This window comes from Carya illinoinensis, chromosome 1 (genome assembly GCF_018687715.1).
Source record: "Carya illinoinensis cultivar Pawnee chromosome 1, C.illinoinensisPawnee_v1, whole genome shotgun sequence".
NCBI classification, from domain to species: domain Eukaryota; kingdom Viridiplantae; phylum Streptophyta; class Magnoliopsida; order Fagales; family Juglandaceae; genus Carya; species Carya illinoinensis.
In genome coordinates this window covers 52,234,770-52,254,344 of record NC_056752.1, presented here as the reverse complement: position 1 = coordinate 52,254,344, position 19,575 = coordinate 52,234,770, and the positions used below count along the sequence as shown (strand labels likewise).

At 35.2% G+C, this 19,575-nt stretch overlaps 4 protein-coding genes across 4 annotated transcripts; 1 reads left to right on the top strand and 3 right to left on the bottom strand.

The window, feature by feature from the left end:
- Window positions 1–163: 163 nt before the first annotated feature.
- LOC122303402 (cucumber peeling cupredoxin-like) lies at window positions 164–1,420 on the bottom strand. The gene is made up of 2 exons (XM_043115182.1): window positions 1,069–1,420; window positions 164–813 (listed from the first exon to the last, which is right to left on the bottom strand). The coding sequence occupies exons 1-2, from the start codon at window positions 1,250–1,252 to the stop codon at window positions 347–349; spliced, it is 651 nt and encodes a 216-aa protein (XP_042971116.1). The 5' UTR covers window positions 1,253–1,420; the 3' UTR covers window positions 164–346.
- A 2,423-nt stretch (window positions 1,421–3,843) lies between these two features.
- Window positions 3,844–6,685, bottom strand: LOC122283825 (glucan endo-1,3-beta-glucosidase 14-like). Its single transcript, XM_043095248.1, has 3 exons — window positions 6,463–6,685; window positions 4,751–5,784; window positions 3,844–4,102 (listed from the first exon to the last, which is right to left on the bottom strand). Exons 1-3 carry the CDS (start codon window positions 6,638–6,640, stop codon window positions 4,037–4,039), a joined length of 1,278 nt encoding a protein of 425 aa, XP_042951182.1. The 5' UTR covers window positions 6,641–6,685; the 3' UTR covers window positions 3,844–4,036.
- Window positions 6,686–7,762: 1,077 nt separating this feature from the next.
- LOC122283841 (methyl-CpG-binding domain-containing protein 11-like) lies at window positions 7,763–11,182 on the bottom strand. The gene is made up of 2 exons (XM_043095249.1): window positions 10,947–11,182; window positions 7,763–8,941 (listed from the first exon to the last, which is right to left on the bottom strand). The coding sequence occupies exons 1-2, from the start codon at window positions 11,028–11,030 to the stop codon at window positions 8,030–8,032; spliced, it is 996 nt and encodes a 331-aa protein (XP_042951183.1). The 5' UTR covers window positions 11,031–11,182; the 3' UTR covers window positions 7,763–8,029.
- A 4,588-nt stretch (window positions 11,183–15,770) lies between these two features.
- On the top strand, window positions 15,771–19,321 carry LOC122283809 (G-type lectin S-receptor-like serine/threonine-protein kinase SD2-5). Its single transcript, XM_043095247.1, has 3 exons — window positions 15,771–15,877; window positions 16,101–16,170; window positions 16,690–19,321. The coding sequence occupies exon 3, from the start codon at window positions 16,744–16,746 to the stop codon at window positions 19,165–19,167; it is 2,424 nt and encodes an 807-aa protein (XP_042951181.1). The 5' UTR covers window positions 15,771–15,877; window positions 16,101–16,170; window positions 16,690–16,743; the 3' UTR covers window positions 19,168–19,321.
- Window positions 19,322–19,575: the final 254 nt, after the last annotated feature.

Below are 19,575 nucleotides of genomic sequence, written 5' to 3'. Positions count from 1 at the left end.
TTCTTTTGTGGGTGCGATAGTCAAGAAAAAAAAATTCAAGATGTTATAAAATTTCATGGAAACCCATTCGTTTTCGCCCAATCTTTAGTCTATTATGAGTGGTTACTTTCTGACAATGAAGCAATATAAAATATTTAGGAATTCTATTATATATGGACACTACTACTTTTTAAGAATTCCTTTATTGATCATATGCTGCTCAAATAACACATTATATATGTAGTTCTATTACAAAATTCATTCACCGGTTGAATAAATCATGACATAAAGAAATAAGCTGCAAACAAAATTCGAACATCATAGCACATATCAATGTATCATCAACTATACATTCCACCCTTTTTCCTTAGAAAAGGAAAGCCATGGTAATGGACAACAAAGAGATAAATAAACTAGCAAAAACACTAGATGATGAAGAATCAGGCAGCGGTGACATTGCCCCAGGAGTGGTCTGACCAGTGGGTGGGGATGATGTCGGGGAAGATTTCGGGGACGATGCAGGAGTTGGAGCGCAATCGGCAGGGGTCCCTGATGTGGGAGATGGTGTTGTAGAAGGAGTTGGGGTGGAAGGTGGAGTACTCGTCGTAGGCGGGACAGCACTTGGAGAGCCGGAGACGGTAACGGCTAACTTCTGGCCTGATTGACAATGCCGGCCAATAGTGCAGATGTAGTAGTTGGTGCCAGCAGCGGACAGAGTTTTGTTGGCAGGGCCAGTGGTGATGGTGTCGCCGATAGGATTAGACGAGCTGCAACTGTCATAAGATTCTTTCGGTACTTGAAGAACATCGTGCGCATTTGTGACGAAGTTGAAAGCTGTAAAAAGATTATATCATATATACATTAATAACAAAGGAGGTGAAGGATGAAGATAATGCATGCATGTGTTGTTGTTATTCACAAACTACTTTACATAGTTAGATTGTCTTTAAATAGTTACGGATAGACACATCTCATGAAGTTCAAGAAGAAACTAATTAATATAATTTGGAGATCGAATTAATGTTAATTTGAAAGAAGTAAGGAAGAGGTGATGGAATTGACAATGAAAAGCAGAGGCATGAATCTTACATAGGATGTCACCAACTACGAATTGCTTACTGGCTGCCCAAGTTTCGTATGTGGAAACACCACCTGCTGGAACACTCCAACCGATGCTATCTCCTACCACATGTACTGTTTGTGCTGCTGCGCATTGTAATAGCAGTACAGCAACAACACCAAAAAGGGCCACAACACTCGTGAACTTCTCCATTCTCTCTCTCACAATTTTGTCTATAAAATATAAAACTGTGTTTTAAATATGCCTATTGTATTGAGAGAATCGATCGATCGATCCGAGTGTGTGTTGTGAATGGCTTTTGACACAAACTCTGTGTGCTGTAATGCCTTAGAGGATATAAGAAATTTGATGAGAATGCTAAGGTTCCATATAGACTATATATAGTAACGCAAAAGCAAATGCGCAAGAAGCTGTCATCCTTCAGGACAGATTAGCAAAATACGTACGCGGTCGCGACGGGGAAATGGAGACGCAACCTGTCTCCGATCGAGACGTTACGTTAGAAGAGTTGCTTGGATTGATGCTGGTCCACTTTGTACAAAACAAGTTGAATCTTCAGGTTGAAACCCAATGCAAATCAGCCGAAAATTCAAAGGTGGAAAGTTTCTACGTTTTCATTGGTCCACACGTAACATTCAACAGGGCGAGGCTGCATGACTTGCCACCTTAATTATTGGCCTTGGAAAAACAGTACGAACAGAAGTTCGAGCTTTTACCCCGGGAGTAATTAATTAATTTATTAAAAAGCTCGAAAGTACTTTCTTCGCTGGTTGACAATAATTTACTGTTGATCATTAGAGGAAATTAAGCCTAATGATATAATTAATATATAATTAGTGAAGTAGGATATGCAGATATCATGATGCATGCATTATTATTCATTGTTTGTTTCTGTTCTTGTTTCTCTTTTTCTCCTTTAAAATTTTCTCACACTCAGGAACGTCATAGTTCAAACCAAGAAGCTACGCACGTCGGCGAATATTATTGATTTTCCAGTTAATTTATGTCATGACTTTGGATCGACTATAATTACTTTTGACTCGAGACTTGATTTTAGGCGTTTTATATTATATGTACGCAACGAGAGAAGATTTCGAAAGTCCAAAAAAAGACTTGGAAAAACATGATCAGTGGTTGGATATTTGCGGCCTTTTTTAAACAGCTTTCTCACCCTCCATAACAATGGGGGGCTTCTTCATCATTTCCTGTGTCTTATCAATGAACTAAATTTCCAACAACTTCCGGAGTTACAGGAGTTTGAAACTTTCCCTTGGTTTTCAAAGCGCTCTATATTTCTGTACCTAACAAAGAAAATTGCCCGTACACGACTTTTCCAATATTCTCCAACCTTTTGGAATTCTACACTCATGTTGGTCGTTATCTTCTTGTAATTATGGAAAACCTAGCTCTGGACTCTGGAGAATTATTTAAAAGATTATTAAAGTAAACCTAATTAATCAACAAGTGTACAGGATCGATCTACAAAGATTTATTTGGAGAAAAATCCTTCACGTTTTGGAAGCTCCCTATTCCGTAGTAAAGACGTTAAATAGTTAATTCCACCGATTGTGCCCAACAAAATGAGTAATTTTGGATAGAAAAGTGTCAAGATTTCACAAAAGTAAACTAATATGATATACTTTTATATAATACGTTAGATTTATTTTATAATAAAAGTAACTTTACAATTTAACATACAGTAGAGCCACGTTGGAGGGCCTTCAAAAATTTGAAAAAAAATACATATGTTAATTTTTTTGATTTAATAAAATAATATAAATTTATCGTGTATTGACCCCTCCTCTAAAAATTATTTTGACCCTTCCATAAAATTAAATCTAATATAAAAATAAATAAATAAAACACATCTCATATAAAATAAAATATATATTTTTATTATAAATAAAATTAAAAAAAATAACTATAACAAGTAGTATTTCTAACCTCTTTCCATTGTCTATATATTAAAAGAAAAATAATTAAAAATTTTGATTTAGATTCAATACTCGATGATTTTGTTTGTTTAAAAGAACGCAAGTTATAATTTTAGATACTTTGTGTTTCTTTTGTTTAATATATTTGTATGAATGTTTTTATATTATTTCAATGATATATTGTTCTTGACATATCAAATACTTTTTTAATACATAAGTTGTATTAAGCGTATTATATATCGTAAAAAAAATTATATAAAAGTAGAATAAAAAATATTTTATGTATATTGTTTTAGTTTTGTTTGGCCCCACTAGAGTAAATTCTTGGCTCTAACACTGTTAACATACCATATTAAATTAAATTACATTAGTTTATAAGTTTATTTTTAGAAAAATACTTTAACCACAAGAGGATTACGTAAAAGTAAATCCACAAACTGATGTAGTTTGATATGGCACATCAGATTGTGAAGTTACTTTTATTATAAAACAGATCTAACGGATTCTATGAAATAATATCAGTTTATATGTTTATTTTGTATAATCTTTTTGTACCTGTAGTAGTTCTCTTCGTTAGTTTTAGGGATCAATGATCCAAAACAACACCCTACTTTACAAGTTTAGCATATTCTTTAATTGAAAGTGTCGGTATATGTACGAATATTACCAAACCAAGTTATCTATATTGATCTCCAAAAACAAAGTAATCTTTATTGGTGCTTGGTTGAATTTTTAAGTGGGTACATCTCAAATGAAAATTGAATGAATCGCTTTAGTCATGTAAAAGCTAACAAGATTGATTATATGGAGGAGGAGGAAGATTATTGTACTGTGCTCAAATAAGAAAAATCCCATCAGCAATTTTCAGTCAACTATTGTTTCAATAATGAGTGTTAATACAAGAATAGAATGAATGTGGCTGTACAAAGATGATGTTACAACAATTGTTATTGAATTCAAGAACCCAAACTTCCCCGAGCTTGATTGAGCATTGAAAGAAATAAGGCGGTACAACCTTCAAACCCTTCGAGAAATAATGATGTTAAAAAATCAGTAGCAGAATTGCAGCACAGCTTGCAAAAACCAGTGTGTATGACGATCCAATTTCCTGCACGCCAAGATTTTAGAATTTATATATATATATAGGAACTTAAAAAACCTTAACAAAATGATGCACACGTACAAATCTGAACCAGTTTAGCATGCAATCGATAAACAGAAACATGACAACTAATTGTAGCTTTCAGAAATATGTTCTTATTGGTTAGTCCTCATATTCCTAAAAGTCTGTCATCCTATTAAAAAAAATATATTGCAACACCTTCTGATCATATAAAAAAGTACAAATGTTTCGAGTTTTTGGCCAAGCATAAAAAGTTCAGCACGAAACAAAGATTGGAGCTGTGATGCTCCCAATAATGTAACGATCATTTGATGAAACTTGAAAGTAAATGTTATAAATAAAGAAGGGATGTTATGGGTCCAGTCAATGACAGAGGTCCCCTGCTTGAAAGAAATATGAGCATATGAGGCCCTTCGTCGACCACAATTATCTATACATTTCACATAATTGCGATGCATCCCTTAATCGTGATGGAAATGGATTCTATTGTTCTAAATTAACATTGCGTAGCATGTATTTTATTTTCTCTTTGAATTCCTTAGGATGATCATTTCTTCATGCAATAAAATTGTCCTCATTCTGCAAATTTTACTTGCTAATTTCAAAGTTTGCACAATAACTAGGAAACCATACCTTGAAAGAGAGCAGAGATGAGGGTGCCGAAGAAGACAGGCCAGTGAACCCAATGTTATATGCAATGCTTCCATCAGCTTTAAACAATCCAAAGTTCCTCTCGGAGGTTGGCCCTGGCTTCAAATTCTCATTGAATAAAGCAAAAATATAAGCCCTCACCGCAATCTTTGGCCTATAGGGGGTCCCCTTCTTTTTGGCTAGCTTCTTGCGCAAATTATAGTTGTAAGTCCTTGCATTGTTTACTGTGGCACCTGCTTCATTCTCATCTCCACGAGAAGCCCAACCAGTTTCAGAAACTATGACCTCCATCTTCTGAAACCCGACCTTTTCTAAGGCGGCATAAGCAGCATCAACCATTGCATCAAACATGTTACTATAGTGTAACTTAGTCTTTGCATCATAAATTCCAGGATTTGATTGGAAGAGAGCATATTTGAGATCAATATGCTCAGGGTCACTCTTGTAGGCCAAGAATGGATATGCATTTATGTAAAAAGGAGAACCAGTCTGCGAGAAGAACTGCAAAAGTGGCTTCATGAATGGAAGAATATCGTCCCTGAAATTACACGAAGATGGAGGGAATGAATTGGCGAAGACAGCCTCCGAATGTGGGCTTGAGACCTCAATCTTCTTGGTCAAACCCAATCTATCAAGGGCACTGTAAACATTCTTTACTGCAGGCAGCAACACCTCCCAGAGCTCCACATCCATGCCTCCCAAGATCTCATTCCCAACTGCAATTCCACGTATAGAAGTTCCAGGAAGGAAAGGCTGCACATTTTCTTTTATCCAATTCATGGCACGATCCTCGCCTACACTGATGTCTTTCAGGAATTCATTTCCGAGTCCAACCACTATCTCAATGCCAGATCCTTTGAAGGCCTGGAGGACATCCTGGTTAGCGTCATATATTCTAATGTTTTTTATCTTTGCAGCTTTGAGAAGTGTCACCACACTTTGGGGGGAAGGTATGTTGTCTGCTATTCTGCCATAGTTTATTCCATATGTCCCCGTGAATGCTTCTGCTATCAAAACTGCTCAACAAAAGATGGATAAATAGTGCCATTAACCAATGATTCACCATGATAAAAGAGTAGAATGCAACTGAACGTGTGAATTACATATGTACCGAGGCTGATTTTGCCTATCAAAAAAGTTCAACCTCAGTTCGATTGGGGAGCAGTTTAAGATTACTTCAAAGAGAGAAAATTTTGGACCTAGATACAGGCGCAAATTTCAAAAGGCAAATGTTCCTGACGCATCATGCCTGGTTCGACCCTTGCATAAGCTAGGGAGCAATTCCGAAAAACTAATAATAATTCACTGTGGAATATGAAATGGATATTTAAGTGCAATGAAAATCAAAGAGTGAATGTTTGATAATAGAAAGCTTTTCTGATATTCCGTTTGAATTGACTGATCATTATTTAATTAATATTCTAGTGACTATTGACGGATTTTCAACATTCAATCACGCGCACACATACACATGTATATTAAAAAAAAATAACAGAGCCTATAGAATTCCGATACAGGTTTGATGTGTTTCTTTAAATCTGGAGTTGCAAACCTAAGCCAATAGAATGCCATCTATGCTCGGGGGGAAAAAATACCAATAGAGCTCAACGTCCAGCTCATTGGCCATACTAGGCAATTCAAACATGTCATAAGATTCAACATAAAGTTGAAAGCTAGAAAAGAATGATACGTACCATTGAGAGATGTGATGGAGAAGACAAGGAGAAGCAAGAGAAAGAAAGGAGAGAACTTCATTGGTTTGATAGGCATATTAACAACGAAGGAGGAGAATTCCATTTTGTAGAGGGGGATGTGGGAATGGCGCTGTATTATGTAATCCAAAAACGGTAACGTCAACGGACACAACACCATAAACTATGCTGTGGATGATGCAATGCTTTTCTTTCAGGCATGCCATAGAATCCAGATTCCAAAGATAACGACAGTAGACGAGGGAAGAAGATTCTTAACCTTACTCAAAAGATGATGAAAAAATGATATATGGCATTTCTTGGAGGGGCTTAGAGAATAGATTCTTCCTTTACTCTCACTTTTTATCTCCCTCTCAAAGTATACCTTTTTTCACTTTCTAGTTTTTGTTTCCATCTGGGTTTATTATATGTACTTTTAGTCCTCCTCTCTCTCTCTCTCTCTCTCTCTCTCTCTCTCTCTGAGTGTGTTAAGGTTCTGGAAGGATAGTTCGTATACCTTTCGTGGTTAAAGAGGAGTTCAAAACTTGGGGAGGTGGTGGAGGAAGATGTGGGATTAGTAGATGGGCAATAGAGGTGGCAGGGGTAACCAAGATTTAGCTTCTTGGCTTGGATCAGTTTGGGCAGTGGGCATCGACTTTCTGGTGTCCACTGTTCAAACTCCAAACAGTATGTGAAAATCTTTTGGACATTCTAGCAACTTCAATGTTTTTTCACCCAGGAAACACAAAAGCAATCTCCACGTTCCTTTTATTTATTTGTTTAATTTGCAGCATATAATAACGAAAGGCGAGCTTATAAACAATAATAAGTCGAAATTTACCTTCAGAGTATCAAACGTGACGACTGTTTGCATATGTTACACGCTTTTCTAGTCTGACCCAACCAAGACTATAATGAGGAAAAGGGTTTTTTTTTTTTTTTTTTTTTTTTTTAAGTTAGAGGAAACAAAAGGTAAGGAGTTCGGAGCAGAGGAAACCACAATTGCATGTGCCTTGTAGTTTTGTCGTGCATGAAATGGTATGGGCTGCAAGAGCCTTGTATAGAGTATAAACCTAGGTTCTTCTAGCTAACATCACTGCAGTATAGCAAAGATCTGGACATGACCACAAAACCATTGCATTTTGAGAATCTATTTCTTTTCAAACTAGCCTCCGCTCCGTTCCATCTTGTCTATGTTTATTTCAAGGTTATTAACGTTCAGCTCAGCTTGATCGGACTATAATATCCCGAAACACGAGTAATGGGGCCTTTTTACCACAAGATAAAACGGGCAGCACGAGCATATCAAATCTAAACTACCAACCATGATGTCAACGAACATGTCTTACAGTCAAGTCTAAGTTCCTCCATATTGCAACAAGAGCTGCAGAATCTAAAATCTATTCTACCATCTTACAGCTTCATTCCCTCCCCTACATACAATCAAATCTAGCACTCAACAACACTAAATATTAGAGTTATTCTGAGGAATCCCAAAGTAAGGAAACCTAAAAGAAAGGACAGACGAAGTGTTACGGGACTAACTGCCAAGGAAGGCAGGACGGTACGTTCAGCAGCTCACAGTGGAGGGTGAAGGTCGGTGGGGGGCATCAGCTGACCCCACTTCCGTAACCTTACCATTTTCAATCACCTCCCCATCATTTTTCTTGAATTTCTCGTCAGTCTCAACATTAGATTTTCGATCATTCTCGGACAAAGCTTGTTTCTCCTTGATCTCTCCCCTGGGTTCTGCAATTCCACAACGATTATCTTGCTTTGCTCCCCCATTTGCTTCTGGGTCATCCGGTTTCTTGTCACTTGTACCGTTTGTTTTCTGTGTTCCAGCTTGTGGCACCTTTTCCACATCGTCCTCTCCCTTCTCACTTTTACTTGCGTCTGTAGCAACAGCTTCTCCAGTAACCTTTTCATCTGCAGCTGCTGCTGCAACATCTAGATGCTTAACATTAACCACAGCTTGGGTTCTATCAGCACTAGGCACTTCTGCAGAAGCAACCCCATTCTTGCTTTCCTCAGCATTGATCTGGAGTTCATCTCCATTTTCTTTTTGTGTTTTATCTCCATTGTCAGCTGGAGCTTCCTTGGAAACATCTTTCTCCTTCTCGGTTTCTGCATCTTCTTTCCCAGCTACCTCCGCATCTTGCATTTGAATTTCCTTGGTACCTTCATTTTCTTCCGAAGCACCTTCCACTTCTTTGTTGTCCTTCTTTATCCCCAACGATTTTCGGCCACGCTTCCTTGGGGACTCACCCTCTGATGGCAGAGTTGCCTTGGCCTTTTCACTGATTCGTGCAGATCTTCTAGGAGTCTCACCAGTACCCCAATCAAACTCTGATATTGAAGGATTACCAGGGTGTGATTTTAGGTACTGCTCCAGTTGCTTTTTGTTGGTTATCTCCTCTCCAGTAGGAGCAACAAACGTGATCTCGTTCTTCCTAGGTGTACCTCCTTTCTTGGGTAAGAACTGATGGGGAAACAGAAAGCAGAGGCACACATCAAGTGGTACACAAAAAGATTTATGAGCTAATAACAAAATCAACTGAACTTGTCCTTAAGACTTCCAATCATAAATTCAGTACTGTTATGATAGAATGCACAAGGCCGACTCAGTTTTTATTGAAGCATAAAATAAAACAATATAAAGGCAAATATCAATTTAAGAGAGAGAAGAGGGGGGAAAACAAAAGGTATATTAAATGTGTGTTCTCACTTCTCAGCTATCCTCTTTTAGTAGCCACAATGTCTTCACAGCCATCCTACACATTTCTATTGTGCTCTTTCAGTCATTAGATGAAACTTCCTATAGATCCCATGAGGTGGTGATCATTAATTTTCTAGCAGGATATAAATTCAGAACTCTCAAAATTACAAAAAGAATACGAGTGAAGTCCTCAAAATTCAAGCAGAAGAAAGACCAGAACCTGTATAACATATATGACAGAGCATTCAAGGCATGCACAGAGTAGCCTATTTTGACTTTGCAGAAAAACATATGTACTCAAGCTTTGATTTTAAAGTAGGAGATCACAAACCATAAGAGCAAGGATGGGTCTGTTTCTGACTGCAGATCATGTTTACTTGAAGGAGTTAACACTGGTTGACTAAGCAGAAGTGGTGAAGCTGAATTTATGACCAGAATTTGATTACAGCAAATACTACCGAGCAGCATACTACAATTTCTTCTCAGCGGTTACTTATTAATAAAAATTCTAGCAACAGTTTACATACTTAATGATTTTAAACATATCAATAGCAAAATCACCCATTGCTCATGGCCCTAAATGCCTACGCATCATTTAGGATAATATGGATCATGGCTAGTTCAGGATCGGTTTTTAGTTGGCATAAATTAAACTAAAAAGAGTCTGAAATCCAGTCCACCAATAAGGGTCCTTGCAGCTGGATCCTATATGCAATGAAGATATGGGAATTAGGGAATAAGGGCAAGTTAACTTGTTACCCTCCCCTTCCTAATCCTATAGTCCCTTGAAATTTCAATTATATAAATTGAATGTATGTGCATCTAAAATTAAAAAATAAATAAATAAACATCTCTATTCACTGCTTAGTTTGACAAACATAGCAGAGACATTATAGAAAATATCAAAGAAACAGTGGATATTCAGTTTTGAATACTTGGCAAACAGAACTGGAATGAAGAACTGAATATTTAAGACAGTTTGCAACTCTGTATGTGGTCAAACTAGCTAATTACTAAGAATTATAGCTAGAAATTCACCAAAAACAAAAAGTAAAAAGTAAATGAAGCAAATACCAGAAGAATCACATTAAAAAGAAGAAACTCAAACCTGTTGAACCATATGTGGCTCTAAAATATGGTAAGGAAATAGTTGGTCGGAACCATATGTGGCTTTAAAATACGGTAATTTCCTTAAAAATAGCCTTAGCCTATCATTCCGACCAACTAATACTACATTTTTTTTTTATAAGTTCCAAACAAGTACTACTTCCAAATTCAAGTTTTAGTTTGCCTCCCAAAGTTTCAAAATTTTTCTTCTCACTTTTGATCTACTCAAGGCTTAATTACTACACACAAACAGGAGAATCATCAACCACAAAAACAGTAGAGTTCACAAAGTTCGTAAGCAAAACAAGTAAAGAAATTATATAATTTCGCCAAGAAAGACATCAATGGACCGAAAGGACGAGCCTTTCAGAAAATTAAGCCATATTATCGACCAGATTCCAGCACACTCACACGACACAGCATTCAACCAAAAACCCTAGCTGAGGGAGGCGAATCGCCATGTTATCAACAAAATTACAGCACATGATTTTACCAAAAAGCAAAATTCCACCACATAAAGAATAATACTAATTCAAAAGAAGCAAAAACCACATACCGAATTTACCCAGAAACATAACAGAAAGAACAAATTACAAAGCTTTAAATTGGAAAAAAAAAAAAAAAGGGACAAGTTTTTATAGGTAGAGAGAGAGGGAGAGACCAATTTCTTCCAAGAAAGAGGAGCTGGGAGCTCCAAAGAAAGAACCTCCTCCTCTTGGGCTCCGATTTGTGCTTCCTTCTCCATCTTCACCTGCAAAACCGAACCGAACCTAGTCTGTCTCGCTATAGTGTTGTGTTTGTGTGTGGTAAGAAGAGGGTCGGAAAAACAACCGTTGGGAGTGTGTTGATAGCATATCTCTGTCTCTCACAAACCGCCACGTAGTGCAATGAGGGGGTGGTAAGTGACCATCACGTTACGAATATTTAGGCTAGATTCTTCTACCAATGTGATGGATTATTTTTGGAAAAAATAAAAAAAAACTGTCCAATCAAAAGTCAAGTCGGTGTTCCATCCGTTAAAAGCCCATTTTTGTGCTTACTCCTGAATTAACCCACCTACTTTCCTTCGTTTTCAATGCGTGGAGCACGTGTCGACTTCTCTGAATATTTCTCACCAATCCCACTTGCGAGTAAATAATAAATATCATGTATTTTAGAGATATATGATACTTCCTATTTATTTTAATTAAAAAAATTATAAAATTTAATATTTTATTATTTTAAAAAATAAAATTTAATATTATATTTGATAGAAAATATATCATGCAACATGATATAATGTGAGTTAAATAAAAATATAATATATGACATAAATATCAAAATAATAATAAGTTTTTTTATAAATGAATAATGAAAATCATATACTGTAATAATATCTTTAAATTAAAAAATATAATATTTCGTAATCCATTAATAACCTTCTTTTTAAAATAAAAATTATAAACTTTATACATACCTAAGCACTATAAAGTTATAAACAAGATGCTGCAACTTTTATTTTTCGGTCGGACCACCTGTCGCCTGTAACGATAAAAGAAGATAGCGAGAGAGATCGATTTCGGATAACAGTGAACACTTCTTTTCTCTTAACTGAATTTTGTGAGATGGGCCTGGGTCCAAAGCTAACCTATTCAATAACCTAACCCAAGCTCACTACAAATCACTACAAAGCCCAGGGTAAGGTTAGAGTGGACCTGCCTCAACTCCCTATAAAATGATTAATCTCTACTTTATAATAAATGAAAGCTGCTATCAGCAATCGTTGTATTTTTTAAAAAAATAAATATAAATATAAAATTTACATGAAATAATAAATTTTTTAATAAAAAATCTCACTCTTTTATAAAAAATATGCTCGATACTTATTTATTTTATGACTATATCTAACATTATTTCCGTTTTACATATACACATTGTAAAAACAATTATCATATGGAAGTCATTTCAGTAAAATTTTAAACTTCCTATGTTCCCTCATCCCTGGAGTCAGTCATATGACTGCTTACTTTTCTTCCCATGGCTTTCTATCTATTCTATTTTCCGATGAAGATTTGTAACTTAATTACTCGGCCGACCAAATGAATGTTCACCACACAAGTCCTACCCTCTTTCTTCTTCAAAGGTCTTTTTCTTCTTTAATGTTGATGTTTAATTTCTTCCATTATATGCTTTTCAATTCACACTCTGTTCAAGGAAGATGAGAGAGAGAGAGGCCAAAAAGCATATAAATATACCATGGCAGTCAAATATGATGCTTTATTCTTTCCTTTTTTTTCTCTTTTTTAATGGTGTCTTGTCAACATCAACTAATCCATCGTATTACAATACAAAGAGAAATAGCTGTTCGAATTCTTATCTTAGTTTTTACATGTTTGCTTAATCAGTACGCAAATTCACTTTTAATATTTTTTTGTACACGATTAAAATAATTATTTTAAATTTAAAAAAGTGACACAACTAACTAAATTAGTAAATTGTAAAAAAAAAAATATGTAAAAATATAAAATTATTGTATATATAATTATTGGTGGTACATGGCCCAGCGACTTGGGTGCTGTTCCATAAAGGCAGACGGCAGTGGCCCCAAATGCTGCTTTTCTTGAGATGTAGATGTATTAAAATTCGATCACAGCCTTGTTCAACACGAAACTTTTTAATTAGCCAGTATTGGTGCGAAAAGTGTAAAGCTGACAAATAAGTAAGTAACACCTAACATTTTACCAAATATCCACAAACAAGTCTTCTTAACGAAGTCTTTCGAAGCGTACCTTTAAACTAAATTTTTTTATTAGTTCTGAACTTTTTGAGTGAAAAAAACCCTCTTTTTATTGCATAATTAAACAGCTACTTTTCTTGTATTAAGTTTATGAAATGAATGCATATATTGCTTGAAAAAAATATATATCCACAAATAAAAAATAAATTAACTTTTTTATATATTAATAAATCGAATAAAAATTTTATGTATAATTATTTTTATATATTTTTTATGCACTTTATTAATGTAATTGATCGTAGTATTTTTTTAATATAAAATAATTATTTTAACTAATTATATTAATATAATATATAAAAAATATAGAAAAGTGACAGTAATTAATAAAAATCGATTTGATCGCCATATCAATTAGTATCTATTAATGGAAGTAGTTGGCTCGGATCATGTTAAAGATCGCAAAATATTGGGAGGGAAGACTTTGGTCATCTAAAAATAATAGCAAAATATGGGTCTATTTTAGACATAGACACGATTTTAAGATATAAGTACGTATGTTTTAGTAGTGGGATCAGGATATCGCTTTTTTATTTTGTTTTGATGAGAGGTTCAAGGTGGTGTTTCAACTACTTACATAAATTAATTTTTAATCCTAACTACTACGTACGATTAATTAATCTTAATTAGTGTTAATTTGCTTTGTGCTGCTTCCAATTCACCGTGTATATATATAGAGAGAAATGATGTTTACAATCGTAAAGTGTATAAATATTATATAATTTTTTTTTAAAAAAAAGTAAATATAGAATCTATATAAAAAAATTAAATTTTTAATAATAAAAATTACTTCCTTTCAAAATAATTGTATAACATTTACACACTCAACTGTATATATGCTCAACTGATCACATATATTCATCTAAAATGGCTCGTGCAAACACCTTCTGCGCGATCAAAGGGTGGTGATCGATCATGAATTAAGGTCACAATCACTTGGTTTTAAGTCCGCAATGTATTACTCGTAGAAACGTGTTCGACTAAAACAAACAGAATGGGCTAAATTACGACATTAGCCCACGAATTATCACTAATTAAAGTAATTATAACGTAGACTTGGTTTGAGTTCAAGAATGTGAGGCATTTAAAAGTAATAATAAAAAAAATTAGGCTATAGTCCGAATTTCATTTGTTTACCTTTTTGGGTTATCTAAGGGATGTTGTTAAGTGACATCAAGTCAATGAGCTTTCCTGGTTGGTCTACTCATCGTGTGAAAAGGGAGACTAACTGCGTAGCTCATTCTTTAGCTTTACTAGTTGCCGATGTAACAGTGAATAAGGAGGAATTGACTTCCTTTAAAAATAAAAAATATAGTCCTTATTCAATTCAGGGCCATCCTTTTTGGAGCAATCCGGATTAATTATTTCCAAGTTACCAGCAAGCAAACAGCTTGAGCCTTTCAACATTAGTGCCCAAAATGGCCAAATACAAGAGACGAGCAGATCATGAGGGGCTTGCATTTCTACACCTCTAAAGTTATATTATTGAATGGACCATATCTTATCTTTTCTTCAGCTTTCATAATTACACCCCTCACGTGATATCCTCCAAACCAATTTCAATTAAATTTTATAAAGAAATATAATCTTATTAGTGTTTTATAATTATTTTGGAACTTTATCTCAAACAGAAAATAAATAAATAAAAAATATTAGTATGCTGCCTGAGTTTGTTTTTTTATTTTGACTGTTTATGTATTTAATTTTTTATTTAATAATTAAAGAAATGACTTTTAATGTATTAATGTATTTTTTAAAATTATATATTTAAATATATTAAAAAAATATAAAAAATTAAATTTGTGCTACACGGTCCTTATTGGGCTGAAACCTATTATCACTCTAAATAAATAACAATGTGGCAATTGTGGCAATGCGCATGCCGGTAAAAATAAATAATTTTTTTTTTTTTAATTGAAGATAAATATTAAGTTTGTAAAGAAAGCTATAAAGAAAAATTATAAATTGTCAGTAATTTGATTCAATAGTATATATAATAATTTTTTTTATTACTCTATTTCTAAAAATTATTTCTGAAGAACTCTCAAGTAACTATGCTTCAAGTTTGTTTAAAGGAAAATATTAATATGTCTCGTGAGTTTGCTCCCTTAATTTAACTGTCAATGTATTTAATTTTTTTTACTTAATAATTAAAAAAATAATTTTGAATATATTGATATATTTTTTGTTTTTTAAAAATATTTAAATATGTTAAAAATATAAAATAAAATTTGTACTGGGCACGTCCAGTTTTGTGGGCAAGTGGGCAACACACTAGCACGACCCTTGAAGGATAATAATTTAAGAGAGTTGTGAATAGTAATAAAAAATAAGTGAAAAATAATAATAAAGTAATAAATAGTAATAAAAAATAGGTAAAAAGTAATGAATAGTAAAAAAAGTAAGTAAAAAGTAATAATAAAGTAATGAATAGTAGTGAAAAGTGTTCAGAAGTGTTGAAAATACTTCAACACCCAAACATGGTAATTTCTATAAATCTCGTATTGAAAAACAAATGGAAAAGCATCATATGAGATACATGTTTACTTTTTATTTTAACGCAAGGTTTGTATTCCTTAAAAAAAATAAAAAATTAAGCAGCAGTTTCTTATAAATAAATAGTCAATGCATAGTCAATAAACGGTAGACCTGAACGCAGTTAAGTTGCAGTGTAACTATTTATAACGACAACTTCCAGTACTTGCCAAGGCTGCCAGCTGCTCCCAATCTCTCTCTCTCTCTCTCTCTCTCTCTCTCTCACGCTTGCAGATCGAAAGAGTCACTTTTTTCTCCCCAAGCAGAAAGAACGAAGCACTTAGGCCTTGTTTGGTTAGCCAAAACTAAAAATCTCATCTCATCTCATCTCAATTCATCATTACACTTTTTCAAATTCCAATACAAAATATAATAAACAATTTAACTTTTTCAAATCCCAATACAAAATTAATATTCAAAAATTATATTATAACAATATTTTATTTATTACTATTTAAAACATCTCATCTCATTTCATCACATCTATATAAGCAAGCGGGGCCTTAGATTCATAGCATATCTTTTACTGTCAAAACTAAAGGGAAAAAAACAAACAAAGGCTTCATCAACGAATGAGGTGAGTCGTGTTTCTGTAATCTTCCCCAGTTTCCCAACTATTATCTTTATCTCTGGTTTATTCTAGTTCCTTCTTTTTCATCTAAGTAGTTTATTTATTTATGTCTTTTGCTTCACGTATATAAGATTGCCATATCTACGTTTTTCTTTCTTGGTAACCCACCTCGAATACCGTAGAGGAAACTTGTAATTCAGTTTTTGTGTTCAAAACATTTGTAGAGATTTTTCTGCTCGAGTTTTTGTTTATGCTTAAGTTCTCATGACTATATACTTTTTGTAGAGATTTTTCTTCTCTAGTCTTTCTTTATGTGTTAGTTCTCTTGAATGAATAATTCTATTCTCGAAACTGGGTATAATTTTCTCTATGTTGCAATCGCATTTAATGGGGCGCACAGAGTTAAACTCGAATAGATATCGAGCGTATCATTTCAATTCTCTTTTCGTTTCTTTCCGTAGTTTTTTTGTTTCTTTAACACGAATTTGCACTAAATTTTTTGTACGGGCATCAAATCTTGGACAGATATTTGGGGATTATTTAGCCACTAGCAGGGGATTGCTGCAGTTCCAGAAATATATGGGTTTGTTATATTTCCTAACGTTGTGTCTCTGTCTCCTCTCTGTGTTTGAGAACTGCATCGCCATTAATCAGCATGTTGGTCAGATTTATCCTGGATTCCAAGCGTCTCATAGCGAATGGGCCGATAAAAATGGGCTATTTTTGTCATCCAACAATTCGGCATTCGCCTTCGGCTTTTTCACTGCCCTGGATGTCGATTTGTTTTTACTAGTAGTCTTTCACATGGGTAGTTCCAAAGTGGTTTGGACTGCTAATAGAGGCTTACTGGTTAACAATTTTGACAAGTTTGTTTTTGAAGAAAATGGGAACGTGTTTTTGGAAATTGGGGACGGTGTAGCTTGGTCTACTAATACAACAGGGGAAAAGGTTGGATCCATGGAATTGCAGGATTCAGGAAACTTGGTATTGCTTGCCGAGAATAGAAGTATTCTTTGGCAGAGCTTTAGCCATCCCACTGATACCCTTTTACCTGGCCAGGTGTTCCAGGAAGGAATGAGACTTAAAAGCTTCCCAAACCGCAACAACTTGTCTCATTATGTTGAGTTCAAGTCAGGTGATATGGTCTTGTATGCAGGTTTTGAAACCCCACAAATCTATTGGTCTATAACAAATGATAGCCGGAAAAGCAATAACAATGTCACCGGCAGCGTCCATTCTGTCTCTCTGGTATCCAATTCATGGAACTTTTATAATCAAGAAGGACTTTTGCTTTGGCAATTTGTCTTCTCTGACTATAATGACACCAGTGCCTTCTGGGCTGCCATTTTAGGCGCTGCTGGGTCAATATCATTCTATAATCTTCAGAAGGGAAAGCATGTCGGTCCAGAGGCAACTAAGATACCAGAAAATTCCTGCGGTGTTCCAGAGCATTGTGACCCATATTATGTGTGCTATTTTGACAACTGGTGCCAATGCCCAGTTGGTGATTGCAAACCTCAGACCGTATCAACCTGTAATAGCTCCAAAAGTTCAGCCAAGCTTTTATACATTGGTGAGAAGCTTACTTATTTTGCATTTGGATTTGTTAAACCCCTTTTGAAATCTAATCTAAATGCATGCAAAGAAGCTTGCCTTACAAGCTGCTCTTGCCTTGTGCTGTTCTTTGAAAGCACTTCTGGGAGATGCTTTCTATTCGACCAGATAGGGAATCTGCAACGCTCTGCTGAAGGTTCTGGTTATATTTCATACATGAAGGTCTCAGGTGTCAGAGATGGTGGACCGAGTCCTGCAAGCAGAGAGGAAAGGAAGCACTTTATAGCAATTGTAATAATTGTTATTGCAACCATATCAGTAATTCTTGGTCTAATTTGCATGGGATTCTGGTATCACCGCAAAAAGAAGGGATTACTGGAATATTCTACAGACAACCTGGAAGAAGATAATTTCTTGAATAGTCTTTCTGGGGCACCTGTTCGTTTCAGTTATAGTGATCTCAGTCGAGCTACAAAGAACTTTACTACAAAGATTGGTGCAGGCGGGTTTGGATCAGTCTACCTCGGTGTGCTTCCAGATGGTACTCGCTTGGCTGTGAAAAAACTGGAGGCCATTGGGCAGGGGAAGAAGCAGTTTAGAGCTGAAGTCACAATTATCGGGAGTATCCATCATGTCCATCTGGTCAAGCTCAGAGGATTCTGTGCTGAAGGGTCTCACCGGCTTCTTGTCTATGAATACATGGGAAAAGGGTCTTTAGATAAATGGATCTTTAAGAACAATGAAGGAAGTCACTTGTTGGATTGGGATACCAGATTCAACATAGCACTGGGGACTGCAAAGGGATTAGCTTATCTCCACGAGGAGTGTGAAGTGAAGATTGTTCATTGCGATATAAAACCTGAAAATGTTCTTCTTGACAATAATTTTGCTGCAAAAGTATCGGATTTTGGTCTGGCCAAGCTAATGAACAGGGAACAGAGCCTTGTGCACACAACGCTAAGGGGTACAAGAGGTTACCTTGCACCCGAATGGATCACCAAGTATGCCATTTCAGAAAAGAGTGATGTATACAGCTATGGCATGGTCTTGCTTGAGATCATTGGAGGGAGGAAGAATTACGATCCAGAATATAGTTTGGAGAAAGTCTATCTTCCTTCTTATGCCTCCAAGATGTTAGAAGAAGGAAAACTGAAAGAAATAATTGATTCTGAGCTAGAGATAGATGAGAATGATGAAAGGGTTTCCGCTGCAATCAAGGTGGCACTGTGGTGTATACAGGACGACATGCATTTAAGACCACCAATGACTAAAGTAGTCCAAATGCTTGAAGAAGGCCTTTGTGCTGTGCCTCCGCCTCCAATCTCCTCCCAAATCAGTTCTCACTCGAACTTCTTCAAATGGAGCAGTGGAGAGACTACTTCATCAGGACTGATTGATTACCATAGCGAAGTGGCCATGTCAGATGTGCGGCTATCAGGCCCAAGATGAAAGCAAATTTCATTAATATAAATGTAAATATTGCCTTTTTCGTACTTTTGAAGTGAAAAAGGTTTTATTGTAGCCCTTCATATTGTTCCCTATAATATGCTACAAAATCCCTCTGCTGAATTTATCTCAAAATGAATGGTTCATGCTTTTCCAATCATTTATTGCACTAGGAAATAGCAATCCATTCATACTAGTGAGTAAGCATTCCCTTACCTGAACGAATTCTTGATAGAATCATTTAGTTATCAGTAATGATTGATGACAAGTTGAACAAGAGTTTATATTTCATAAAAGTAATCGTCGACACGTAGGAGAATTGCATATTAAAATGAATTTGTTTTCATCTAAGGTGGAAAATCGTAAGAGTTATTTCTTTTTCAAGCTGGTATATATGTAGAGTACAACTAT